At 51.2% G+C, this 25,012-nt stretch overlaps 1 protein-coding gene across 4 annotated transcripts in view; it reads left to right on the top strand.

Annotated features, from left to right (window-relative positions):
* Positions 1-25,012, top strand: part of Whrn (whirlin) — an 85,739-nt gene that overhangs the window by 59,791 nt on the left and 936 nt on the right. Inside the window, exons 4-12 of one of the 4 annotated variants that reach the window (XM_028779976.1) lie at positions 5,185-5,387; positions 6,562-6,598; positions 7,885-8,097; positions 8,670-8,879; positions 11,572-11,604; positions 21,269-21,340; positions 22,148-22,682; positions 24,290-24,471; positions 24,753-24,875. In XM_028779976.1, coding sequence (XP_028635809.1) covers positions 5,185-5,387; positions 6,562-6,598; positions 7,885-8,097; positions 8,670-8,879; positions 11,572-11,604; positions 21,269-21,340; positions 22,148-22,682; positions 24,290-24,471; positions 24,753-24,875 — 1,608 coding nt within the window. Of the gene's footprint in view, positions 1-5,184; positions 5,388-6,561; positions 6,599-7,884; positions 8,098-8,669; positions 8,905-11,571; positions 11,605-21,268; positions 21,341-22,147; positions 22,683-24,289; positions 24,472-24,752; positions 24,876-25,012 lie in introns of those variants that run through there. The other 3 variants (XM_028779978.1, XM_028779977.1, XM_028779979.1) reach the window with 3 other exon arrangements.

Raw genomic sequence — 25,012 nt, 5'->3', positions numbered from 1 at the left:
GAACGGGGTGAGAGCTGCGGTGACATAGTAATCAGCAGGGCTTCACTTGGGATCCCAGAGTCCACTTCAGTGGGTCCTTGGGGTTCGACAGAGCCCTAGAGGGTTCCATGAAACCTCTTATTTCTGTGGAGCCCTGGGAAGGACGGAGAGCGGGAACCATGAAGGTCATGGGTTCTTTCCCTGCATGTCCCAAGGGAAATGATCCCATCTCTCTCTGCTCAGCACAGGGATGGAGTCTTGGCAAACTTCTTTCCCAGCATCCTCTGCTGAGTGATCTCAGAGCCACAGCCTCCCCTCGCCCTGGTTCTTGCTTCTCTTTTATTTCAAGCCCTATCACTGGTGTGAATAGAGTGCCTACTGTGTGCATGTTGTAAAGCCTGCAGACACCAGGGTACAAGGTTAGGGAAGGGCAGGCTGGCTGGTTTGTTTCCTTGTGAGGGTGCCTTGTTGATAGCCCAGCCCAGCCTGAAAGTTGTGATGCTCTGCCTCAGCTCCTAGGCACTGGGATTATAAGTGTGTTTCACTGAACCTAGCATGTCTTTTCCTTTTCTCCTCCTCCTCCTCCTCTTCCTCCTCCTCTTCCTCTTCCTTCTCCTCTTCCTCCCCTTCCTCTTCTTCTTCCTCTTCTTCTTCCTTCTTTTTTTGAATTTCAAGTAAAAAGCTTTATCAGATGCTTATCATAAAGAAGACCTATGAGAATATTATTTACGCTAATGAACATTTTCACTGTCTGAAAGAAATTCAGGTTACTGCTGATGACTGTTCTTCCTTTATAGGAACCTGTCCCTACACAGACACACAAGAAACCCCCATTGTAGCTTCTGGTTAATTAAAACCTGGCAATTCCAGAAAGGCAGCTTTTTTTGTGTATAGATAGACTGAGAAACTTTTTTTTTTTTGGTGAGCGACCTCTCATAGTGTGTCTTTTCTTAAAGGAGGGGTCAGTGCTCCATCAAAGGACTGTGCAGGCTGGGGGTACAAGGCCACACAACTCAGTCTTGTCGGATTCACTTCTGGGCAGAAGCCCAGATGTCTGTAAGCTGAGATAGCAATGGGAACTTCAGGGTGGTCCATGAGGGGAGGCGGTCAGCTAATGCTGGAAGCAGGAGGGGGGCTGGGTATGGCGGGAGGGACTCTGAGGATGGAATGGCAGGGTTGAGCTGCTGAACAAGTGATGACGGCGTCCACGTGACAGGAGTTTTCAGAAGGCAGCCAACACACACTGAGCACCGATGCACACAGTCTCCCATGCTCTATGTTCACCCGGAAGTGTCTGCTGAGTACCTCATATGTCTGAAGTGTCTGTTCATACTGTCTGAAGTGTGGGAGGCACAGTGGAGGGCATGCTAACCCACCCATGGCTAGTAACGGGTATTTTCAGAGTTTTCCCAGGAAGTAAGTGGGAAACGAGGTGACACACATAATGGGTACGTAGCAGAATCTGAAATTGGGCCCAGACTCTGAGGTCCTCTTCAAAGAACCAGGTTCCTGATGGTCTGTCACCCAGCAGTCCAAGCGACCCACTCATCAGGGTTTGTTCCATGTGTAGAACCATGGAAATGTCTTTCTCGGGTCTCTTGGAGGCTGCATGAGCCTCCCTGCTACCTCTGAGGGCCATCTCTTTGGTGTTCATGTGTGGGCCCCACATTGTAGGGTGTAGATCCTGCCTCCTGGTGGCCAAGTTCAGAGGAAAGCAGTATCCCATCTGTGCCTGTGTGTCTCACTTTGTCAGATCACAGGAACATGAACCTGGCACTGAATGGCCTGGGGTTGATGGAGCAGGTTTTGTTCTGCCTTAAAATGAAGGACATTCCCATGGTCCAGTTCTCCTCCTCTATCACCAGTGCCAAAATCGGTGGCTATGGAGACCAATAAAATAAGCTGCCTTCTCTCATTCATCCTTCTCTATGCTTTTGTCAGTGCCCGCAGCAAGCCAAGCAATAAATATTAGATGGTCCGTCACATTGCCCGTGGACCAGGGTTGAGAATTCCCTTGCATTGGCTCCAGCACTGGGCTTTGCTGTTGCTGCCACATGCCCTTGCAGTGCCTCAGTTTCTCTATGTATAGGAGACCCCAGGGAAGGCTCTGATGGACATAGTATTTTGGCCCCTTTATTTCTCACCTTGTCTATACACACAGCATCTCACTCTGGGGTAGGAAGAGAAGTCACATCTCTGTGAACAGAGCTCCTGGCTTTTCTTTAAGAGGGTGAGATTAATCTCTTCCAACTTCATGATACAAGCTAGAGGCAAGAAGAAGCCATGGAGAGATGGATCTGCCCATCACTGGCTAATCCTTCCCCGCTTCCTGCACTGGGATGAAGGTGACAAAGGCTAGGGATAGAGCCTCAGGGGATGGGCTTGGTGCTGCTTATTCATTCATTTCCTGTGTGACTCTGGTGTCCTTGAACTTGTCTCTTCTGTTTGGAAGGAAGCAGATGGAGAGCCTTGTGTCCCTGGCTTGGTGCTGGGTATTTCTATTAGTTCTCACAGTGACCTGGGACTGGCTAGAACACCATACCCATCCCACAGATGAGAACACTGAGACTTGGGGCATAACTTGAGAGAGTGGTACGGGCCACTGGACTACTGTGTCATAGTTGTCTGCCCTCTGAAGAAGGGCTACAGTGTGGAGACACAATCCCCCACCCCATGGAACACACTGAGTGAGACACGCTGACCTTTCTTGAGAGTGGTTCATCAACTGAAGAGTCAGAGTGAGCATCAGTGCCCATCCTGACAGCTACCGAGGCATGTGAAGCCTTTGGTCTCAGTTACTGTTCTCCTGATGTGAAGAGACGTCGTGACCAAGGCAGCTTTTAAAAGAAAGCATTTAACTGGGGGCTTGCTTACAGTTTCAGGGGGCTAATCCATGACCATCATGGCGGGGAGTGTGTCAGCAGGCAGGCAGGCACAGGAGCAGTAGCCAGGAGCTCACATCTGATGCATTAGTTGCAGGCAGAGAGAGACTGGGCCTGGTATGAGCTTTTAAACCTAAAAGGCCACCTCTAGTGACACATCTTCATCAAAGCCATACCTACTCCTGAGAGTCCAACACGTGGATACCCAGGGTGTAGCTGAATCCTGCCCTGTGCTGGACCACTCACATGGTAGAAATAGTAGGCCCTGAATCCAAGCTAGGAGGAAGACTGACATTCAGAACCACAGTAGCCCATCAGCCTGGTCCTTACAGGTGATTTGCAGCCTCTCTTGGACCTGCTAGGCCTAAGCAGTAAGTATCAGGAAGGCTATGGCTATAGGAGTTTTACATGAGCAAGGCACGCCACTGAAAGAACTTGTACAGTGGTCCTGGATATCAGGACCATGCATCCATCATTCTAAGTATGTGCCAGGATCTGAAGTTCCCATTAACAAGTTGACCTATGTTTTATCTGGCTTCCAGTCCAGCCTCCAAGCCTATGAATGGGCTTATTCTTTGCAGGCCATCCCCAGCGGGATCCAAAGCTTTGGCTCTCAGAATCATGTCTGGACACAGCTGCTCTCTCAGACACAAGTGCTTTTAATTAAACTGCATGCTGAAATAAAGTGTGTGGAAAGCAAGATTAAAAGTCGCAGCTGCAGAGGGACACTTATGGAAACAGAACACTGGAATATGAGAGGTGCAGCCTTGGCTGTGGCTTCTGCAGCAGAGATTCGAGACACCTGGGGGCGCTGCCTGAGAGGCTGTGGGCAAGTGACCCTGGAGGGAGGCAGATTTTCCCCTCCATGCTCAGAAATACTAGTGCCTGGAGCAACTTTCTTGTGCTGAGCTTCAGAGCAGGCCAGGAGAGGAGGGCCAAGGTAGAACTGACAAAAATTCAAACCATTACCAGAAGGCTGCATTTACTGGGCACTTGCTGGTGGCACCCTAAGGCAGTATTGAGCCTTGTTCCTCATTCTTCATCAGGAGCTCAGTGGGCTGTCTACATTCTCAGATGTTAACCAGGGAGACTAGTTGAAAGGGAGAGAGGCTTGTCCTTGTGGGTGGTGCCAGGGTTGGGTGGTATGTCGATATGGGCACTGATAGCTAGACATTTGGAGAAAATCTTTGGCCAAGGCCCCAGTTCACAGCCACCAGAGGAAAGCAGGGCATGGAAGCTGCTGAGAGGGAGGCAGGTTGTGGGGCTATGTCTGTCACATGGCATAGGAATAGCAGGGGGAGGACTTGAACCCCGGTCAGATGGTCTCTGAAGCTCTTAACCACATGTTAGTAGACTGCACGATGACTGTGGCTGTTTGGATATGAACCCACAGAGATGAAGTGTGGACCTAGGAACCACCAGATGAGCAGGTGGGGGCCCAGGAGAGGGGCCACCAAGGGTGGAGGAAGGGGAAGATTGGATGACATTTACTGGAGAAATACAGGCGGAGTTGGTGGTTGCATCAGAGTCAAGGTCCAGCTGTTGCAGACAGGGCTAAGGAAGGTGGCTTTAAGATAGGCTGGACCAGAAGCCAAGCCAGAAGAGGGGATTAGATCCCTTTAAAGATGGTTGTAAGCCACCATGTGGTTGCCAGGAATTGAACTCAGGACCTCTGGAAGAGCAGTCAGTGCTCTTAACTGCTGAGCCATCTCTTCAGCCCCCTAGTATGGGTTGTTTGTTTGTTTGCTTGTTTGTTTTACTTCCTTTAGTAAGCTAAAGTATCACTGGCATTCTAAAGTGACAAAAGAATGTGAGCTAGGGATAGAGAGATGGCTCTGTCGTTAAGAGGATTTGCTGTTTTTGCAGAGGACCCAGGATCAGTTCCCACTTGCAATTCTTCTAGGGGATCCCACCCCATCTTCTGGCCTCCATGGGCATCAGCCACACATGCATGCAGCGCACTCATATACACACACAGAATTAAAAAAAAAAAGAGTGTGTGCTAGATAAGAAATCTCACCAGTATGGAATCAGATGTGGAAATAGCAGGCATCTATCTCCCTTCAAGCCTCTCACCCCATCCTGGTCCTAGACTTTGAGCTGGCTTGCTTCTGCTGGGGGACTTTGGGGAATGTCACAGGAGACCTACACTCTAAGTGACAAGAGCTGGGCTCAGGGTTGGGATTGGTAGCAAGTTGTCATTCCCTTCTTATGTGACCCTCAGGGATCCACAGCCTCCCTGAACCTCACTGACCTCATCTCAGTCTGGCGAGAGGAAAGCTGAGATGAGGTCAGCCTATGTGACAGTGCTGGGTCTTGGCAGGTTGGGGACCAGATTCTGGAGGTGAATGGGCGGAGCTTTCTCAGCATCCTGCATGACGAGGCAGTGAAGCTGCTCAAGTCATCCCGGCACCTCATCCTGACAGTGAAGGACGTCGGAAGGCTGCCCCACGCACGTACCACGGTGGACCAGACCAAGTGGATCGCCAGTTCCCGGATCGGGGAAAGCATCACCAACTCAGCAGGGTCTGGTCTCAGACACAGGGTTCCGGGATCCTCGGGTGACTTCTGAGAACCATTACTCCTCTCATCTTCTGCCACAGGACTCTCAGTCTGGTGTCCTTATCCTGGGATCCACTTCACTCGTGGGCTCGAGTGTGGGCTCTCCCCTCTTCTCCTAGCCCCAGTGTCCTCATGGAAAGTTGAAGTACAGGACTTAGAGCCCTGTCTCTGCCATCAGGCAAATCGCTTAACTGGGTGCTTAGTGCATCCAGGAACATCTGAATGTGGGTTCAGCTGTCCCTATCCCATATTGCCAGAGATGGCCCCATGAGATGCTTAAGATGAAGGAATCTCAGAAGCCCAAACCAGCCACAGGGCCAGGTGGCTGTATGCCTGCATCACCTGTGGTCTCCATCAGACATCTCCACCTGGTGGCTGGTGACTCCTGCTCAGACAACCCCAACAATGTCTTATTTCTCGCCTTCATTCCCTTCCTTTCTCTTACATAGTGTTCCTTGTTTTTTGAAAGGTTAATTTCCAACATATTTTTATATCAGATTTTCTACTTAAAAACTTGGTTTCTGGTATTTCTTAAAATTTCAAACTCTTGCAGCATAAGCCTACATTTTCTCACAAAAATATGAGCTAGAGCTAAGGTGTCCCTATAAGTTTCCCCTGGGGGTTTCCAGTCCCCCCACCATCCTAGGGGATGGCTGGCCCGGGGTCACCTATCCTTTATTCTCCTCACACCTGTGATTCCTGACTCCATTGCTCTCATGCCAGCCAGAGAACTCTGGGTCCCATCTAGACAGGAAGCACTTGAGGCTACCTTGCATGGTTGGCGATGCTGAATATGTTGCTAATGGGGAAGGCTTAAAGCCGTTTGTAGGTCTCGGGGGTCACATGCCCTTCAGCAGCCCCTAAGCAGTGACCGTGGTGCCTAGATGTGTGCTTTCTCACACTTTTGCTCTACTTTGGAGTGGGAAGAATTTTTGAGAAGGATCATATATCCTAAGCTGGCTAGCTTGAAACTTGCTACGCAGCAGCCCAGGCTTGTCTTGACCTCCAGATCTTCCCACATGCTGAGATCACAGGCATATGCCACCATGCCAGATATAAACCTGCTCCGACTGAGCCTTCCCCATGTGTGCCCCATTCTATATGCTAACGTGCTAAGAGGGCTTGTATTTCTCCATAGGTTTCCGGGGGACCGCACAGAAGAGGGGACAAGCAAGGTAGGTGTCTTTGTGGGACATGTCTTAGTTAGGGTTTTACTGTTGTGAACAGACACCATGGCCAAGGCAAATCTTATAAGGACAACATTTAATTGGGGCTGGCTTACAGGTTCAGAGATTCATTCAGTTCATCAAGGCAGGAACATGGCAGCATCCAGGCAGATGTGGGGCTGGAGAAGCTCAGAGTTCCACCTCTTGTCTCAAAGGCAGCTAGCAGAAGACTGGCTTTCAGGCAGCTAGGATGAGGGCAATAAAGCCCACACCCACAGTGACACACCCACTCCAATAAGGCCATACTTCCTAATGGTGCCACTCCCTACGCTGAGCATATACAAACCATCACAGGACATCATCAGCATCTTCTGCCTCTCCTGTCAGTTCTGGGCCGAATATGTACAGAGGCTTACACATTGTGGGGAGCTTCAGCCAGGCTACCCAACTGTCCAGATGCTTGCTGGCCTCCAGCCATTGTGCTGGCCTCAGGGATGAGGGCAGTGAACAGAAATCTCTGCCCTCCTGGGAGTCACACCCAATGGAAGACTCACAAATAAAGACAGTGTGAGGATTCAAACAGATATCAGATTAGAAAGCCCACTGGGAACCATCGAGGCAAGGTAGCATCAAGGAGTTTGCGTTGAGTCATTAAACCTGGATGGGACACAGGGCAGAAGTTAAGATGTGAGCCATGCCCAGGCAAGAGCATGTGCCAGGGCTAGTGTAAGAATGGGAAAGGAGAGTGAGTAGGGTCACGAACAGGGTGACGGGCCAGGCTGACCCGTTCTCACAGGCTTTGGGATCAGGACAGGGGCAGCAAGTAACTTGTAGGCAAACAGAAAGTCTGTGTTTCCAAGATCATTTTAGATATTCTTTGCAAGAGGGTGGGCCAGGGAATCTGAAGAGAGACTGGGTGGTATCAGCTGGTCAGTGGTGAGGACAACCTGTGTAATTTGGCATGAGTTAGGGGTATAGATCTGAATTGTAATTTAGAAATGCATGGACTCTTCTCACACCAGCTTACTATGAGAGATATCAAAGTCCAGAGGATCACATAGGGTATGAACAGATGGACTCAAGGATACACAAGAACCAAATATGAAAGTGCCACGGAGATGGCCACACGGTGCTGTCGTCCCAGGGTTGGGTGGAGGGATTCCTATGTGTGTGGGGACCATCAGTGTACCTCTAGAAGCCACAGCATCCCTCTGCAATGCTGCTGCTGGCTCTACCAGGTCCTCTGGCTCCCCAGCAGCCTAGAATCCTCTGGCCTGTGTCCTTTTGTCTTTCAGCCAGGATTTTACAAGGGCCCAGCCGGCTCCCAAGTGACCCTGAGCAGCCTGGGGAATCAGACGCGTGCACTGCTGGATGACCAAGCCCGGCACCTGCTGACGGAGCAGGAGCACGCCACCATGATGTACTACCTGGACCAGTACCGTGGTGGTGCCATTGCTGTGGAAGCCCTGGTCATGGCGCTGTTTGAGCTGCTCAACACACATGCCAAGGTGACTTGTTCCCTCTGTCCTTACCCTGTTACCAAGGTCCTCAGCTCCAAACTCACAGACTTCTTGAGTCAGGGACATAGAGTGGTTATTATCACAGAATATTCTTCACAAGCAGGGACCAGGGTGAGAGGTCAACCAGAGAAGCCTGCTCAAGTAAAAGTCCACTTGTGGGTCAGAAACTGCTGAAAGGAAGAAGTAACTAAATCAAGTGTAATTAAGGATAAACTCAGGCAGGCAAGAGGAAATAAGGTTTGCAGACAAGCATGACTCAGAGGACCACTCTAGGTGGAAGGAGTGGCTAAGGGCTCTGTAGCATGAATATGACAGTATGCTCAGGCTCTTTGTCACCTGTGCATGCTGAGAAGGAAGAGTTACAGAGAAGGAGGCAGGTAATGCTGGCCTAGTGTTTGAGTAAAGATATTTGGATGCTACATCAAGGACACTGGAGAGCCGCAGAAGGTTCAGGAGGGCAGAGCAGGCTTGCATGCAGATCACTTGGGAAAAAAGGTACCAGTCCCACCTGCTGGCAGAGTTCTCTACTCAGTGACTGAGTGTCATGCCCTCCCCTGCAGTTTTCTCTCCTGTCTGAGGTGAGAGGCATCATCTCACCCCAAGACCTGGACCGCTTTGACCACCTGGTGCTGAGGCGCGAGATCGAGTCCATGAAGGCGCGGCAGCCCCCGGGTCCCGGTGTTGGAGACACCTATTCCATGGTGTCCTACAGTGACACGGGCTCATCCACAGGCAGCCACGGCACCTCTACAACCGTCAGCTCGGCCAGGGTGAGCCGCCCCTGCCCTATCCTTGGTGAGGAGGTCAGGGCACGGTTAAGATGTTACCTTTCCCTCATAAACCTTAGGTTTTTGTGGAGTACCTAGTGTGTGCTGAACAAGGGGACAGTGGACATGTATGAAAGATAAGCCTTCTGGGGCTCTCAGTCTGGGGATCCCGGGGAAAGCTTTTCTAAGGGCTGTTTTTTTTTTTTTTTTTTTTTTTTTTTAAGAGATGATTAAGAGCCAACAAGATGTCTCGGGGGTAAAGGTGCTTACCACCAACCCAGTGCAGTCCCTGGGACCCATGTGGTAGAATGAGAACTAACTGCAAGTTGTTGTCCTCTGATTCCTGCGTGCACATGCGCGTACACACATGCATGCTAAGAATGTAATACAAATGTAAAGGATAGTTAGACAAAACAAGAACCACATAATTGCGTTCACAGGGAGTTCAAACAGGGAAAGCGTGGTGTTCAGCTCAGGGTCACCACTAACACAGTGTCAGTCATGGTGGTTTGGACTGTGGTTTTGGGGTTCACCGGATGCCACCTGTTGTCTGTGGAGCCCAAACCTGGCTTGGCTTTCTTGCCAAGTCAGCAGCCCCCAGTACAACAACATCCAATCCACACTGGAATGTGGTTCTGCTCCCAGGATTCTCAAGGGCAAGCACCTTGGGATTTGTTTACTTTGTCTTGTTTCTTCTTCCCTTTTCTTTTGAGACATTTGCAGCCCTTGCTGGCCTGGAACTTGCTATGTAGACTGGGCTGGCCTCAAACTCACAGAGATCTAACTGCCCCTGCCTCCTGAGTGCTGAGGGTAAAGGCACGTGCCACCACACCTGACGTCAAATGCCTTGTTTCTTATCTTAGGGGACAGCCAGGTCTCCTATGGGAGGAAGAGTCGGTTGGGTAGGCTGGAGGCCTACAGGTGGTGTAGCCACCCTTGGAAAGGGAGGGAAGTATTGGTGGCTCTGAATCCAGGACTCAGAAAGTACAGAGGCAGGCTGGGCCACAGGAGGGTTGGCTGTCTGGTGACCCCACAGAAAGCTGTCATTCCTACAAATTCTGACTTCTCATGTGACTTTCCTTTAACATTAGGACTCTGGGGTCTGGAGGACCTCAACCCCATCTCCTTTATCTTTAAATGTCCTTGTCCCTACCTGAGGTTGCCCCAGAGACTGCCATGCCTCCTCCCATGGCTCTGGGTGTGCCAACAGCCATTTTTCAAGTCCCCGGAAGTGCAGGTCCCTTCCAGGGCAAGGCAGAAACCCATTTTTTTGGGTTTGCTCCAACCAGAGGCTTTGACACACCTCCTGATGAGGTGATTTTAGGCTGTGGGCCCTGGTCTGCATTCTACTTCTCTCCGAGTCTGACTCTTGTGACCTTGGCCTTAAAATGTCTGTGTGGAGCTTCAAGAGCCTCAGAACACAACTCTAAAACCCACAGAGTTAGATACAGGCTGCAGCTCTCGGAAGGTCAGACCCACAGAGAGAGTGTCTTCTGGTCTAGGAGGCACAAAATCTGGTCTCCTTGTGCCTCAGTTTCCCCATGCATAAATTGTATAAGCTCCTGCCAGCTCAGGCTGCAGCAACCTAAGGATACAAAGGACAGAACAGGGTGCAGGGCAAAAGGAGCTGAGAGCCTATTGTGCTCGGATAGAGCTCTGCAGAGACCAGGGACCCCCGGCACTAGCGCAGCAATGACCTTCCCATCCCTGAGAAGTCTTCCCTCTAGTTAGCTAAGAACAGCACCAGCAAGGACCCAGTGGACAGGGTGTACCCTGGGGAGACACAACAGAGCTCACATCAAGAGTGGTTCTGTATAAGCAGCTTCAGGGCAGATGGGAGAGTACTCTAAAATCCCTTTTACAGTTCCTAAATGGAGGCCCACTCAGACTCTGTGACCAATCAGGGTACCCAGGGATGGCAGAATAGGAAACACACTCTCCCAGGCAGAGAGGTGCTCCTGGGATGGAGTCTGAGCGAATCTGACAGGTGGAGAAATCCCCTTACCTCTCCATGCCTCAGCTCAGTTTCCGGCCTTATAGGGGAATTATTTTGCCAAGTCCCCAGTGTGTAGGGAGAGCAGAAAAAGAAAGCCCTCTTGAGCCCCAATGAGTACTGAAGTCAGTGGAATGTGTCCACACCCCTGGGGCAGATGAATATTTCCCTTTTCCCGTTGCAATTCCAGCTTGTGCAGCTACCCTTAGAGATGCTCTCCCTGAGCCTGTAAATACTCAAAGGCCCTGGAAAACAATAGGCTGAGGACTGCTGCCCCTCCCTTTGCCCCATCCCAGGGCCTCCCCCCGAGCACTGAGTCTTAGGTCTGCAGAAGGTCACTGAGGACCTCGCCTGTTGGATCAAAGTCTCCAAGCAGATTCCCCCTAAATCACTGCCTGTCCTCGGCAGGTGTGACCTTGGACAGACTGCCCCCTTCCAGCCCGCTTTTCCATCTGTGAATGGAAACGCTGGCACCAAACCTGCCCCAAGTTGCTGACCTATGAAGACCCCCAACCCCAAGGATACAGTTGGCTCCTCAGAGCAGCAAGGCCTTCCAGCTTCCTCTGAGGACCCTGCTGTTCCCCTAAATAGGTGTTTGTGGGGGCAGGGGAGGGGGTGCTATGCTGAGGTGAGGCCTCTTGATTCCCTGTCATTCATTTCATGTATTTTTCTTTTTGCCTTTTGCCCATTCACCCTCCCTAGGAGCGGCTGCTGTGGCTTATAGACCTGATGGAGGTACCGTCCTTCTGCAGGGGGAGGCTGGGAGTCCCTTAGGCAGGGCAGAGGTGGGGGCTGAGCCCTTCCGGTCGCCCCTGACCTCTGCACTTGTTTCAGCTGGGACTGGGTGTTCTTGATGCTCAATCTGTCTCCTGGTCACCACCTTATAAGTGGCCTCAGGCTCTGGAGAATGGTCTCTATTCAAATCCTGGCTTAGTCCTGTCACTTGCTGTGTGTCCTCAAGAGCAGTTCTGCCTCTCTGAGATTAGATGTAGGATCCATAAAATGTCATCCACAGGGTGACATTGCTGTGCTCTGCAGTAGAGAGTACAATCAGCCTTCTCATATGGCGTGGCCTCTGCCTATCTGGAGTGTTCTCCTTCCCACTTCCCATGGCCTGTATTGTTAGCTTGGATGGCAGATCGTACAGGAAGCCTCCCCTGACCCTCTTGAAGGAGTGACTTCCAGCTCTTGGCTCATTGTACTTTCATGAACAGGAGAGACAGTCAGTGACCCCCTACTTGGTCACTTGTGGTTTACAGAAGTGACTGTATCTCAGTCCTGCTGAATCCCGGGAGTTTAGCACATGCGACAGCCTGTGTGAATACTGGAGCTGTTATTGTTAATAATAGCTGCGACTTGTGGAACAGTCTCTTAAGCATTCTCTAAGACCCAGTCCCAGCATTTCTTAAACAAGTCTTCTGTGGCCTTCAAAGTGGCCATAACCACTAAGGCCCTCATGTTACAGAGAAGGACACTGAAGCTCAGAGAGGAGGAACAGCTCACTCCAAGTCACACAGCTTGCTGGCGAGAGACCAGTCAGGATGGGGGGTCCCTGGCCCGCTTGCTTCTGTGTGGTGTTGTGAAGTTATGACCCTTGTCTTCTGACTCTGGCTCTTCCTGAAGCTGTTTGCTGAACATCGCCTAGCAGTCAGTCTGTCTGTTGGTCTCTATGCCATCTGTCTTTCCCCTCCCTCATCTTCCTTCCTTTCTGTTAATTTACGGGTGCATGCCATGTGTTGTGTGCAGCCCAGGTACTACAGTGCATCGGAAAATAATAAAGATGCTTTCTTCAACTGGAATTCAGAGGCCAGCAGGAATGACGGAGGACCAAGATGAGTGGCAGGCACAATATGTGATCAGAGCCAAATAAAATAGTAAAAGAGAGCAGGACATTTGGGGCTGGGGAGGATTGGCAAGGCACACTTGAGGAAGACAGCAGGAGCAGCATATGCAAAGGTCCTGAGGTTCGAGCATGCCTTCTGCGTCTACACACTGTCTAGGAGGGGGTGGAGCCAGAACAGGGCAAGTACAGAAAACAATAGGTCATGTGCCGAAGAGTTTAACTAGGAACAAGATGATGCCCCTGATCTGGGAGAATATAGACTGGCTTATCTGATTATTGGATCTCTGATTATTGAGACTAAACAAGGAACGCACAGACACATTCCCAGGAATTACCAAGGGCTCTGTGGAGGTAGTGCAACCAGTTACTAAGAGATACAGTGAAGAGCTAAGCAGGTACCAGCTCTTCCTGCACCTGAGCAGCCCTGGCCTAGTATCTCTTGGTGTATATACCCTTAGCACAAAGCACCCTCAGACCCTGCACACGGAGCACCTGGGCTGAGGGGTGAGGGATCCCACCTCCCCACCCAGAAGTATCACTTACAGAGTGTTCTAACACCACTTTGTCCCGTCGGTGCCATGTGCCTTTGAGGAAGTCCCTTGTCCACTCTTGCCTTAGTTTCCTCTTCTGTAAGACCAAGGCAGACCTCCATGATTCCTTAGATTCTAAACATCCATTCTCTTGAGAGGTGGGATCTCATAGTTAGGGTTCCATTACTTTGAAGAGACACCATGTCCACAGCAGCTCTTACAAAGGCAAACATAATTAAGTGTGGCTTACTGTTCAGATGTTTTGTCATCATGGCAGGAAGCATGGCAGCACATAGGCAGACGTGGTGCTGGAGAGGTAGCTGAGAGTTCTACATCTTGATCAACAGGCAGCAGGAAGAGATTGTGACGCTGGGCCTGGCTTGAGCATCTGAAGCCTCAGCAGCCACCCCCAGTGACACACTTCCCCCAACACAGTCACAGGAACTCCAACAAAGCCACACCTCCTAACTGTGCCACTCCCTATCAGACCATGGGGTCATTTTTATTCAAACCACCACAGGTGCTATAAAAAGTATTCTGGAGGGCATGTCATGGGGTGGTGGCAGTGCTCCCCAGCTCTGCATCCGAACAAGGATTATAGCAGAGAGAAAGAGGTGGGAGAGAAATGTATTTCAACCAGGCACTAGGGACGGGAGTGCAGCTTCCACTGTGGCAATGCAAAGTAACACACAGCCCCATGCATCGCTGGAAGAAAGCCAAACCCATTCCTTCCTTTTCCCATGGAACTGAAACACACCTGCCTCCTCTGAAACACCAGTCTTGCTGTTCTGACCCCCTCGCAAGCATACTCCCCAAGGAGCAGAGAGTGTAGTTAAGGACAGACGAACTGTATTCTACCAGCAGAATTGCAGGGGTACCTAAAACCACCCGTAGGATTGTCTTCCAAGACTTGCCTCCGTGTCTAAGGGAAATGCACCTTGTCCTGGCGCCTGGCTGCCGGTGACCAAGAGGCCCCAACATCCCAGACAGAGCCAGTTTCCACTAAACCCAGATTCCCTGGGTCACGTGACACACTGATCCATCCCAGGTTACACATGGCTCACTGTGAGCAGTGTCTGCTCAGAGCAGAAGCCATCAATCAAGAAAAGCCACCATTTCACCCCACCCACGACACATAACATCCCCTTTCAGTTTGTCCACCACTCAACCTGGAGCTTTTTATTTTTTTCCTGCCTCTGACCAACATCAAGTTTCCTGTAGAAACTGCTGTCCTGCAGAGTGGGCGATAAAAGGAATCCCTGCCAACATTTCTGATCTTTAGGTGAACAGGGCTGGTGTTCCATTGCCTAGGCTATGAATTCTACCAACTGGGTTTAGCTCTCCATGCTCACAGTGTGTCGTCTTGATCAGGTGGATATGCTTTCCTGATCTTCACTTCCCACCTCTGTGCATTGGATTGGAAATGCTTGGTATTCGTGGGTTGCCCAGGGAAACTGGGTGGTCATGTGTGGTCGAGCCTGTAAGCTGACTGTGTTACTACTCTAATGTTGGACCGAAAAGGATCAGTGGTCAAGGCTGCTTTTGTTTGTTCATAACAACTGTCAAAATCTGATTATACCCTAGATTTCTCTGCTTGGATTGAAACACCTCTCGAGTGTTTGGAGTGGGGCCCTGTGGCTGCCAAGGGTGTTAGGCTGGTACCCCACCTTGAAGGCTACTCTGTCCTCTTCCTTCCCACAGGAGAGCAAAAGAGGGGCTCCCAGCATTGCTCTGACAGTTCCTTCCGTGGCCTGAGCCTCCCTTCCCATTGCATCAGTGAGAGAGAGAGATCAAATCTCTCAGGATTGAGTGACACCTGTTTCCCATTCAGAGACAGGGGACATGGAAGCAGGGCTTGCTCCCTCTGAGTCAGGAATTACCTGCTGGGTTTAAAGACTCCTTCAGGAGGAACCCCAATTCTTTCACTCATTAGTTCAGCCTGCCCTTGCTGTGCAGTATTTGTTGAGTAAGCTCTCCCACCTGGAGCTCACAAGCCCATTGGAGGAAGAATATGTTGATTAAAAAAAAAAAAACCTAAGTAAGACCTGAGACTAGCTCAGTGTTGCTAGTGCGTGCCAGGGCCTGGGGTCTCTCTGTAGCACCCTATGCAGACAATCTACTAATTCGATGCCAGAGGTTATGAGGGGGTAGATCTAGGCTCGATGACCCAGGCATCGAGGAGAGACGGTCAAATTAAGAGCTGGGATTTGGCATCAGGTCAGACACTAAATGAGGCAGGACAGTTCAGGAGCTTTGACTTCAGCTGAAGGACACATGAAGAGTGTTGTGGGGGGAAATAGGATATGGGGCAAGAGACACTTGGGTGTGCAGAGGGCCAGAGAAGTGGGCACTGTGTAGGTCGCAGTGAGCTGACACACTATGCCAAGTTAGCTTGTTCTTCTGTGTTGTGACAAATTACCTAGCATACCTTAAGAAGAAGACACTTATTTTGGCTCGTGGGTTTAGTGGGTCCATCCCACTGTTGTTCAACCCCATGCCCATGGGCAGATCATCGCAGTGGCCAGGCCATGTTAAGAGGAAACTGTTTGCCTTGTGGGTGGAGCAGGAAACGGAGAGAAGAGAATACAGGGCAAAGCTAGGACAAGATACAGCTCCAAGGACACACCCCCCAGTGACATAACTCCCTCCGACTAGACCTTACTACCTCTCTTCACCATGTCCGCTATGCCGTATTATTTTGAATACATCAAGGAGTGAATCCACCTTAATTCCAGGGTGTGTTCTTCCCCACTGAGAATCACCCCATCTTAATGGGTCCCTTCTTTCCAGTGGTATTCTACTGTGTCCAAGGATTTACTGAGCACCTGTCCGCTGTGGGAGGACTTGGGGCACTAGGAGCTGTTTCCAGCAGCAGCAGCCAAGCTGAGCTCAGCTCCTCTCTGAATGTTGCTGAGCTCCAAGGTCCCAAGAAAGTGCTTTGTAGTTCCCAAGTGGGGAAACTGGGCAATGTGCTTGACTGTCTGAGCCCGGGCCCTTTGGAGGCTGGGGGAGTCTTGGCTCCCTCCTCAGGATAGCAGCTTGAATTGTTCAGGATTTCATACAGAGGCTGACAAAACATTGTGACCTGCCAGGGCTGCTTGCTTTCTCTGAGTAAGGAAGTGGAGCCCTGGGTCAGGACCTATGTGACAGGAAAGATCTGGGACTTCCCTGGGTGACAGTGGCTGATCTGAGAGGTTTGGCTGCCTTCACTCTTGGTGGAAGGAGGCTCTAAGCCAGACTCTATGTCCCAGTGTTCCCTTTCCAGAGCCCCAGTTCCCCTTATCCTAAGGGGTCCTTCTGACCTAGCCATTGTAGGTCATGCTTTCTTTCCACTCTGTGACATCCTTTTCCCAGGACAAGGGAGGGAGACTGGGGACAGGTGTCTGTTCAGCAGAAGGAAGCCTAGTCTGGCCAGCAGCATCCCTGCTGGGCTATAATATGATTCTACCATGGTGTCCTTCCCTGAGAGGTGACTGTGCCCTTCCTTTGCTCTCCTGGTCTGGGGCAGTGGAATGGGGGACTCATGAATAGTCACAATAGGTGCCAGTTGCCAGCTTTGATGGAAGGAATTACTGCCCCAAGCAATGCCAGGTCTTCTGTCTCCCCACTTACCCCACTGTTCTCTAACTCTCCTGAGGTGGTCATGCTACAGTCTACCTTTTCTTCTCTCTGATTTTCTCTTTGCTGAGCTGTCTGCCTCCCACCCCCAGCCCCCCTGCCCCTGACTCTGTCTCTTCTTTAGAACTTCTCCCCATCTTATTCATACTTCTCCCTGTAAAGTCTTTTCTCTTCCCCTTCCCCCTTCTGTTACATAGAAATCTAATGCCAACACACACACACACACACACACACACACACACACACACACACACACACAATGGTCTTCTGGAAGCTTTTGGAACTCAGTGCCTCAGTTTCCCCCATACACAGACAGAATGGGAAATGGGCACTCCAGCTTCAAACCTTAGGTGCATTTTGTGATGGGGAGGGGGAGGGAGTGGCCTGACTTGGGAGTAACAAAGCTGAGAGAACAAAGCTGAAAATAGCACCTTTATGTAAGCAAGGAGCAGGAGGCAGAACAGGAATGGGGTGGGGAGGAGCCTTATTTTGCTGAGGTGGCTCCAGGCACCTGAGCTGCACCTGGCCTTAGATAACCAGACATTACCTGCCTTGGTACCTGAGTGGGAGTCAACGCAAAGAATGCTCCTGGTCTTTCATTTCCCTTTCCCCCCTCCTCGACCATTACCCCAAGCCATATGCATGAGAATCTGGCCCTGTTGGGGCAACTCAAATATAAGAGAGGGACGGCTCTGCACCCCCACAGCTGTGAGGAGGGTGGAGTAGGGACAGGGATAGGGTCTTAAAGACCTCTTGTCTTGAATGAGTAGCCCAACACTGAAGGGTGACTTTGGACAAGTGACCTACCTACCCTCTCTGAGCCTCAGGGTAGGCTGTAGAACAGAATGGGGCTCATTCTGTGTGTCAGCCCTTGCTGGGCTTAGGGAAAGCAGCAGGCAGCTGGGGCTGGGATGCAGTATCCAGGACATGCATGTTATACACTGTGGCCTCAGACCTCAAAGCCTGCTCTTAGAGTTCTGCTGGCACTGCCCTAGTTCTTGGCTGGGCTGTCTGCGGCTATTTCAGATGTACAAGGAACATGACTTGGAGACTTGGGGCTCTAGAGTGTCTGGATCTGGCAGATGGAGCCTGCACTGTGCTCTGACCAGCTGCCTCCTATACACTCCACTTCTGTCCCCTCTCCCACCTGAAACACCAGGGCTCTGTCCAATTCCAGGGTGCTGTGACACAGACCTGGCTTAGTTGCCCAAGTTACTATAGAATGGCTGTCTTGGTTTGGATCACTGTTACTGTGATGAAGCACCATGACCAAAAGCAAGTTGAAAAGGAAAGGCTTTGTTTGACTTAGGCTTTCACATCCATAGCCCATCGCTGTCAGGAGCTCAAACAGGGCAGAATATGACGGCAGGAGCTGATGCAGAAGCCGTGTGTGTGTGTGTGTGTGTGTGTGTACAGGGGGGCTGCTGCTTACTAGCTTGCTCACTTGGCTTGCTCAACCTCCTTATAGAACCCAGGACCACCAGCCCAAGTCTGTCACCACCCACAATGGGCTGGCCCCTCCCCCATCCATCACTTTATTAAGAGAACTCTCTACAGTCTTACCTACAGTCCCCTCTTATGGAGGCATTTTCTCACTCAAGGTTCCCTCCTATCAGATGATGCTAGCCTGTGTCAAGTTGTCATAACATTAGCCAGAACAATGGCCATGCAACCTTGGGCCTGTCACACTCCTCTAAGATCTATAGTGACAGATGATGGACATGGAAAAGTGCATACACTCTAAGGTATGGAGGAGACCCAGACACCTAGTTCTCAGCCTGGCCTTTCATGACCCTCAAACCCTTTTCACCTCTCCTCCTAAATCATGGTCAGTGTTTGCTGAACGATGCTCCAGGTTCCTAATGCCCCACAACAGGGCAAGTTCACCTAATTGCAGTCGTCTGAGCCTCACCCTAGTTCCCAGCATCTCCTGCAGCAGATAACACTGTCCATGCATGCTTACAGCAGAAGCTTCTTTTGTCCTTGGAGTAGACACTACAGAGATTCTGCATTTCCTGCTGAGGCCAGCCAGAGCTTGACAGGAACTCTACAAAGGACCTGCATGGACAAACTGGCCTTGCCACTCATCTCAGCTAGGAGGGGGGGTCTCTGATGTCCACCCATCTTGGATATTTCCAGGGAGCACTGTGCTGATGACAGTTGGCAAGGGATTATGGGAAAACTCCATCATCTTTTCCTCAGGGGCCAAGTTACACTTTGCAGTCTCCTCACTGTGAATGCGGTTTGCAAGACTTCCTAGGCTTCCAAAGTACAGTGCCAGGGCCTGTGGGAAGAGCCACCTAGGGTTACTAGATCAGCAGTGTGACATGGTGGGCTACCCATTTTACAGAGAGGTCTATGACTTACCTGTCGTCACACTGACATAAGAGGCAGAGCTCAAGCACTTGTGCAAAGGCCCTGAGGCAGGTAGGATATCATCATGCTGTAGAAGTAGCAAGGATGTGTGCTCAAGGAGCTCAGAGGTGGCCCAAGAAGAGGACCCAGAGTCCTGCATGTGGCTTCGTCACTAACTTTTGCAAACACGTCCTCTGTTTCTCAAGCTTCAGAGAAAGGAATCCATACACAGGAAGCTCTGCCTCTGGGCCTCCTGCCTTCAACTGTTTCCCTCTTGTTCCAGCTACCATTACTAGCCCCTACAAAGAACACAACACCTCCCTCCTCAGCACCCAGCTTGCTCAGCTCCTGCTTCCAGCAGCTAAAGCAAGCAATCCTTTCACTCATGGAAACCCAGTCATTTACACTGTAGATGTTGGCCCAGCAGTCATGGAACTGAGCACTGAAGGCACAGTAGTCCAAGTCCTGTCTGAGTTTCTATCCAGTAGGAATAAGAGATAATAAGTCCACATTGTGACCTGGGTACAGAAAAGTGGAATGGGGTCAGGATAGACAGCTGATGGTATGTTTGGTGCCAACGTAGACAGAGCTGCTCTGGGAGGCCTCAGGCATCGATAACTAAAGGAGAGCTGGAAGTGAATCATGAATAGTACAGGTGCAGGACAGCTAGTACAAAGGCCCTGAGGCAGCAGGTATGAGAGCAAGAAAGGGCCAGCAATCATGTGAGTTTGGGCTCTGCTTGTGGTAGGGTTGAACATTACTCGATTTCTTTTCCAAGACTGGGTGCTGGGTAGGGAGCACTGGGGAGCAGGGGAATGGGTGGGCTGCTCAGATAGACCCACCCATGCAGGAAGTAACCTGGAAGCCCGCAGAGCACTCTCCAGTCAAACCAGCAAAGGCTATTGAAAAGGGCTGGCCCCAGTGCCTACAGTGCTTGCATTTGGCAGGAGGGGACGTCGTGAGCAAAATGACTTTTCTTTGTGGAAAGCAAACTTGACCTCATCCACTGCCCTCAGGCTCAAGTCCAAGCATGACCAAGAGCTGACAGAAAATCCTCAAGCATTCTCTTTGTTCTTCACTGTTTATGCACACACAATTCTCAGTGTCTGAAACATGGCTCCTTGCTCACAGTCAGACCCAGCGTCCAGCCCTGCCCCATCTAGGAAGCCTTTCTTGCTTGCTGCCCTCCCCTCCCCCAGTGTATTATATGCTGTTAGCCATGTGATGCCCCCTGAGGTCTAAATAATCTCTATGCATGTCTCTCTCCCTCCCCCCTCCCCACCACTCTCTTTAACACACAAAATGAAGGGAGGAAGATATAGATAGTTTTAAAGATGGGACCCACTTACACATTAAGCTAAGCCCTTTGGGGTTGAAGCCACTTATCAGGAGCAGCACCTACACACACCTCATTTGTTCTGCATGCCCCGCCCCCAGCATTCTGTCTGCCACTAGATTTGAGAGTGCTTCATCTCTTGAGCGCAACACTTAAAGCTCAGGCCTAAGATGTCCCCAGCATCTCCAGGTAGCTCAATGAAGTCCTGAAAACGATCAGGAAGCCCCAAAGAAAAACCGACTTCCTGGCTTGGAGTGTAGCTCAGTTGACAGACTTTTGTTGTTGTTGTTGTTGTTGTTTTGTTGTTGTTTTGTTGTTGTTGTTGTATGTAAAGATTTGTGTTCAATTCCTAGCATCATGTACACTGAATGTATTGGCACATGCCTCTTATCCCAGCACTCTGGAAGGTAGACAAAAGGAGAATCAATTCAAGGCCATCCTAGACTACATAGCAAGTTTAAAGGGAGAGCAGCATGAACTACATGTGATCCTGCCTCAATAAAGTAATAATAATAATAAATTACTTCAAAGTGACTAACAGAAAAAGTCACTGTATCACTTTGAATGGGTAAGGTAAATATCCATAGTGGGGTGTGTCAGGATTGCCTCAGCCATTACAAGGTGTCTTAAGGCCATAGATTCCCGGTCCTGGAAAACACACGAGCTCGCCTCTCAGCTCCCGCCTGCTCAGCTTGTTGCTTGTCCACCCATTTCTAGAACACATTAGACCTGGAAGGAACCGGTGAGACTACCCAAGGCAACACCAACGCTCTCCCGGATGTGTCTGTGGTAAGGCCCTGCTTTGCCGCACTCCCTTCTTTGCTCATGGACCCCTGGGCTCTTCTTCTTGGGGATAGCCACAAAGAGGGGACACTGGGTGGGTGGGAGAAAAGAGTCTCTGCCAAGAGCCTGGGTTCTAGTCCCATTGCTCTGTTGCCTGTGTGGCCTTGGGCAAGCTTCTTAGTCCCTCCGTGACTGTGTTTTCCCATCTGTAACATGAAAGTCCTGCAACTTGCTCACAGTTGAGGGCTAGAATAAGTCAAATGGTTTGGTCAAAGCATTGAGACAGTCCCTATGTGACTGTCAGAGCTCAGAGCTTTCCAAGTGTGGGCACTGGCCTAAGGAGCTCCCAGGAGCTGGTGGCCGTGGTCCACTTATGCTCATCAGGAGCGCTGCACCTCAGCTACGCTGTTGTCACAGCATGCACTCTGCTGTTCTCCCTGCTTAAACTGTCAGTAGGTGCACTATGCTCAAAGGTGCACCTTGCCCGATCCATGGCCACCCGGCAACCCTGCATCCTCCTGTCCCAGCCTGTGGCTAATTAAGTCTTGTCACTTGTGATGAGCTCCTGCTGATGCCAAGAACTTCAATTCCCAAAGGAACTCAGTGGGTCCCCAGAGACGCCTGCTGAGATCCTGGCGCTCCTCAGCTGCTGAGATGTGGGGAAGAGTTTTCCACTGAGCGTTGCATTATTCAAAGCAGTGTGGCCAGGAGCTGAGGAGCAGGGACCCAGTCCTCACTGGGTCCAGCACCACTCGCTGTCCCTCTCCAGCCACCATGGGCTCTGACTTCTACTCCTGTTGGATCTTTTGGCAGGATGATGTCAAATCTCCCTCAGAAGATCTGCCTGGCATCAAGCCACCTCCTCCCCCACCACCTCTGGTTCAAGGTCGTGACCGCCTGCTTGGCCAGCCACGGAAGCCAGGGAAGGAGGACCCCGTACCTCCATCTTCTGCTGCCCACTCGGGCATTGTTTTCTCAGCACCACGGAATCGCAGCCCACCACCGGGCACTGCACCCACTCCAGGCCCTCCTTCAACACAGAACTCTCCCTCCTCCCCCATCTACGCCTCCATCTCCCATGCCAACCCCAGCTCCAGAAAGCCGCTGGACACCCACCTGGCCCTGGTTAACCAGCACCCCATTGGTCCCTTCCCTCGGGTCCAGTCCCCACCACACCTGAAGAGCCCTCCTGCAGAGACCCCAGGAGCTGGGGCTTGCCTTCCACCACCATCACCCTCTGAACACCCTGACGCCATGGGTGCAAACCAGCACTTTGTCCTGGTGGAGGTGCATCGTCCGGATAGTGAGCCCGATGTGAATGAAGTGCGGGCTCTCCCCCAGACTCGCAGTGAGTATGGTTGCTCAGCTCTGGGACACAGGGAGGGGTCTCCAGTCCCTAGAGTCACACTTCCTGTTGTGACTGTCTAGGCTGGGTGCTGCAGAATGGCCTGCTAGCCTACAGGAGGTCTAGCTCAAGGTCAGAATGAAGATAGCTTGGAGCCAAGACTTGAATTTGAATCTCACCACTGCCCCTGACTAGTCATTTGTTGCCTGAATGAGTGGCACCTTCCCTGGTAATGTGGAGTAGACAAAGGCAGTACTGCCAGGTCGGTCACTGAGTGAGGATTTGTGTGGGGGTGGAGTTAGGGGCCTCCTGCCCCTGTACTCTGTGGCCATCATCTCTGAGCCTCCTCTGGAAGACTGTGCCTGGGGAGGTGGTCATTGTTGCCCTTGACCTGTCTGGCAGAGATCAGGCACTGGATTCCAGGAATGTGGCAATCCTAGTCTCTGGGCCTCTGAATGGTGTGTAGAATTCAAAGTGCAATAAAGTCCCAGGCTGGGGTCCCTTTTTCTAAGGGATGCCCAATGAGGATGTGGAGGAAGTGCTGGCTGTCCAGCAAGTTAGCTAGGCTCTGCTGCCATCTTGTGGCTTAAGTGATGTATACCTGGTGTTAGGTAGCCCAGGGAAGCCTAAGTAGCCTGAGTAGCCTAGGAAAGGACAAGCAGGGACTTGAGGCCATATTCACAGATGCTGAACACTGTGTCCATGCCCCAAGGGAGAACTGGCATATGTGAGAAGATGAAGCAGACCTCTGTAGACATACCAGGCAGGGGATGCTGGGAGCCAGTAATGACTAGATACCTTGCTTGTACTTAACTCATGGAGTCCTGCCATCAGCACTGGGCCAGCATTCTGTTATTCTGTATTTCCCAAGTGAAGCTTTAGATGCAGTAGGCAGTGCCAGAGCCAAGCCGAGAATGCAGGCCCACCCTGCACAGTAGTCTCTGTGAAGACCCTGAGTCTGCATCACTCTCCAGGATGAGAACAAGGGCAGGCAGCTCTGGGAGGATCTATCGCTCATCCAGGCTTCGAAGCATTGCTACCCAACACACCAGGGTCCACAGTGCACGTTCTTAAGCACGAGCCTCCAGCTCAGGGCCCAGTGGTCACACGCAAAATGAAGCAGCTTTGCTGGTGAAGGAACAGGACATGCGTGTCCACTACTCAGCTCACATCAGGGTCGTCACAAAAAGGGTGGCAGACCTTTCATGGTTTTCTTGTGAAGTTACGACCTTTTAAAGAAAGTCTCCTAATTCAAATATCTTTCATTACAATGTGACATTATGTGGGTTTAAACAACAAAAGCATCAGCCCATTCCTGTGAGCTGAGCCGGCCCATTAACCTCTGTTTTCATATTTATGTCAGTGCCTGGGGTCTGGGGGTCAGGGCAGAAGTCCTGGAAGTAGTGACCGTCGGGCCAAGCCCTGTTGGCAGGTCAGGTAGTCAAGAGATGGGGGAGGTTGCAGGGAATATCCCCTGCCCTCCAGCCCCTGTATTCCTTCATCCTTCCCTCCGTCTTTGCATCAATTTTCACAGCCATCCAGCCCCCAGCTCCATCACCTCCCCCAGGTTGCCCTTCATGACAGCTGTTGTCCCATTGTGTGTCCCCCAGCAGCCTCCACACTCTCTCAGCTCTCAGACAGTGGGCAGACTCTAAGCGAGGACAGTGGCGTGGATGCCGGGGAGACAGAGGCCAGCACCTCAGGCCGAGGCAGACAGACAGCATCCACTAAAAACAAGAACGGCAAGGAGCTGCCCCGGACAGAGAGGACCACAGAGGGTGCCAACAAACCTGTGAGTTGGGTGTGCACACAGGGCCCTGGTGGAGGATGGAAGGGCCTAGGGATCAGGAGGCGCTTGGCATGTGACCCTTAGGATGCATTGCTGGACAGGCTCATCGAAAGGGTCACTGGGCTAGGAATCATGGAGTCTCACTTTGCCCTGATCCTGCCTGGCAAGGACTGGCAGATGTTCTGTAGTGTAGCATGGTAGCTCAGGCAGTCTGAGGTGTCATATTTGAGGCTTCAGCTGCCCTCTACTGAGAAGCATCAAGGCCACCCTTCTCCCACCTGCAGCCTGGCCTGCTGGAGCCAACATCCACCCTGGTCCGTGTGAGGAAAAGCGCAGCCACACTGGGCATCGCCATTGAGGGTGGTGCCAACACACGCCAGCCTCTGCCCAGGATCGTCACAATTCAGGTAAGTCCCCTGCATACATCTCCCTGTGTTAAAGAAGAGCTCTTCCTCTTCACCCTTAAGATTTGCCTTTCCCAAGGTGACAGAACCTGGAGACAGACACAGGGACTCTTTGAATGGCAAGCTCCTTGATGTGTCGG

Source organism: Grammomys surdaster, unplaced genomic scaffold, assembly GCF_004785775.1.
Source record: "Grammomys surdaster isolate TR1022 unplaced genomic scaffold, NIH_TR_1.0 363, whole genome shotgun sequence".
Taxonomy (NCBI): domain Eukaryota; kingdom Metazoa; phylum Chordata; class Mammalia; order Rodentia; family Muridae; genus Grammomys; species Grammomys surdaster.
This window is presented reverse-complemented; position numbering and strand designations above follow the sequence as displayed.